We start from the raw sequence: 1,432 nt of genomic DNA on the forward strand, positions 1-1,432 counted from the left end.
AGGGGCAACGACTCCTTGACCTCTGCTGGTGCACTCCAGCGTCCTGTTGGCTTTCGAGCTCATCCTCTTGCTGCAGCCCAGCCCCTCTGATCACAGTCCCTTCTCTGCACTTCTTCCTTTTCTCTATGAAGAAATTAATGTTGAGGTTTGTTTTCCCTACCCTGGAATAGTCCCTTTTTTCCCCACAGCATCCCTGTAAAAAGCTGCTTTGGAAGAGTAACACTTGTCAGTTTCTTTTCCCCCATGAAAAAAGGCTTTGGAGAAATCCCACTGGTGTTCCTGCCGCTCTGAAACCTTTTGATTTTACCCAAAAAAGGCCTGCCAATGACCCCAGTACGTTATGGCACGTCTGTGTGTGCTTAACTCCAAGTGTGGTCTCGCTGCCTTGTTCCCCCCCTGCAGCAGAGCTGGAGGTGTCACCTGGAAAGAGAACGTCCTGCTCTGAAGGGTCTTCACTGCAATATTTCAAGTTCTGATTTAAAGACATAATTACTGCCATTGTTATTTATTCCAGAATCACAAGAAATTACAGCGTTGGAGAGGAAAACGACCCAGTGTGCTCTTCTTTTCCAGGGATCCCTCCGTTTCCAAATCTATTGAAAGGATCTTCAAGATCTGGGAGGACAGAAATGTGTACCCCGAGGAAACCATTTTGGCACTGAAAGAAGCTCTGAGTAAGTTCCTCACCCTTTGCATTTCTTACCTTACAAACCAACACGAGGGTAAAGAAAATGGCTGGAGTTGCTGCATAAAAGGAATGTGTTGTGCTTATCTGTTCTTCCTGCGTTTGTGGCGCCCACCCCATCTCTCGACGGTTTTTGTCCCATTCTAGAGGCAGCTCCGAGCCTGTTCCCCTGCACTGGGGCTGCTCAGCTGCGAGTGAATGGGACATGGAGGGGAGGGGTCCTCATGTCCCAGACCCGGGGCCCTGGCACCGCCTTTGCATCCCCAGCTCTTCGAGAGCCGCTCTCAGCTGCCACTGGAGGTGAAGAGCAGAGGTGGTTTCCCTCCTTTCTGCTCTGTTTTAGCAATAATTTGCTTTCACCACTAATATTTGTTGTGTAGGAAGCAAAGCTGGAGGGTGAAGTGTCCTCAAGTAGTTACCAGAAAACCCTGCTTAAAAGCCGGAGTGGCTCCCATTAACAGGAAACACGTGTAGCCATTCAAAACCCGAAATCAGCCGATACTCAAATACTTGAAGGAATTTGGGCCCTGTTTCTGCTGTACTCAGTTGCATCATTGAGAGCTGAAGGCGCTCCGGGAAAGCCTCACGGGTGGTTTTGGGAACCAATCGTTGTCTCGGTTCAGGCTTCAGTTGGGCACTGTGTGTTGAGAAGTGGAGTTTGTGGACACACTGAAATCTCTGAGATTTGTCACTTGAAAGCAAAAATACTTTGGATTAATCGTAAATTAGCTATTACGGCTCTTTCCC

At 48.5% G+C, this 1,432-nt stretch overlaps 1 protein-coding gene across 1 annotated transcript in view; it reads left to right on the top strand.

Moving 5' to 3' along the window:
- Nucleotides 1-573: 573 nt before the first annotated feature.
- The window catches only part of LOC104538811 (regulation of nuclear pre-mRNA domain-containing protein 2-like), a gene marked incomplete at both ends in the record, with an annotated part of 4,866 nt that continues 4,007 nt past the window's right edge, over nt 574-1,432 (top strand). The window contains one exon of the mRNA XM_010182149.1: nt 574-674. Within this exon, the coding sequence (XP_010180451.1) occupies nt 574-674 (101 nt within the window). The remainder of the gene's footprint in view (nt 675-1,432) is intronic.

The sequence above is a fragment of the Mesitornis unicolor genome, unplaced genomic scaffold (genome assembly GCF_000695765.1).
Source record: "Mesitornis unicolor isolate BGI_N332 unplaced genomic scaffold, ASM69576v1 scaffold27510, whole genome shotgun sequence".
NCBI lineage: Eukaryota > Metazoa > Chordata > Aves > Mesitornithiformes > Mesitornithidae > Mesitornis > Mesitornis unicolor.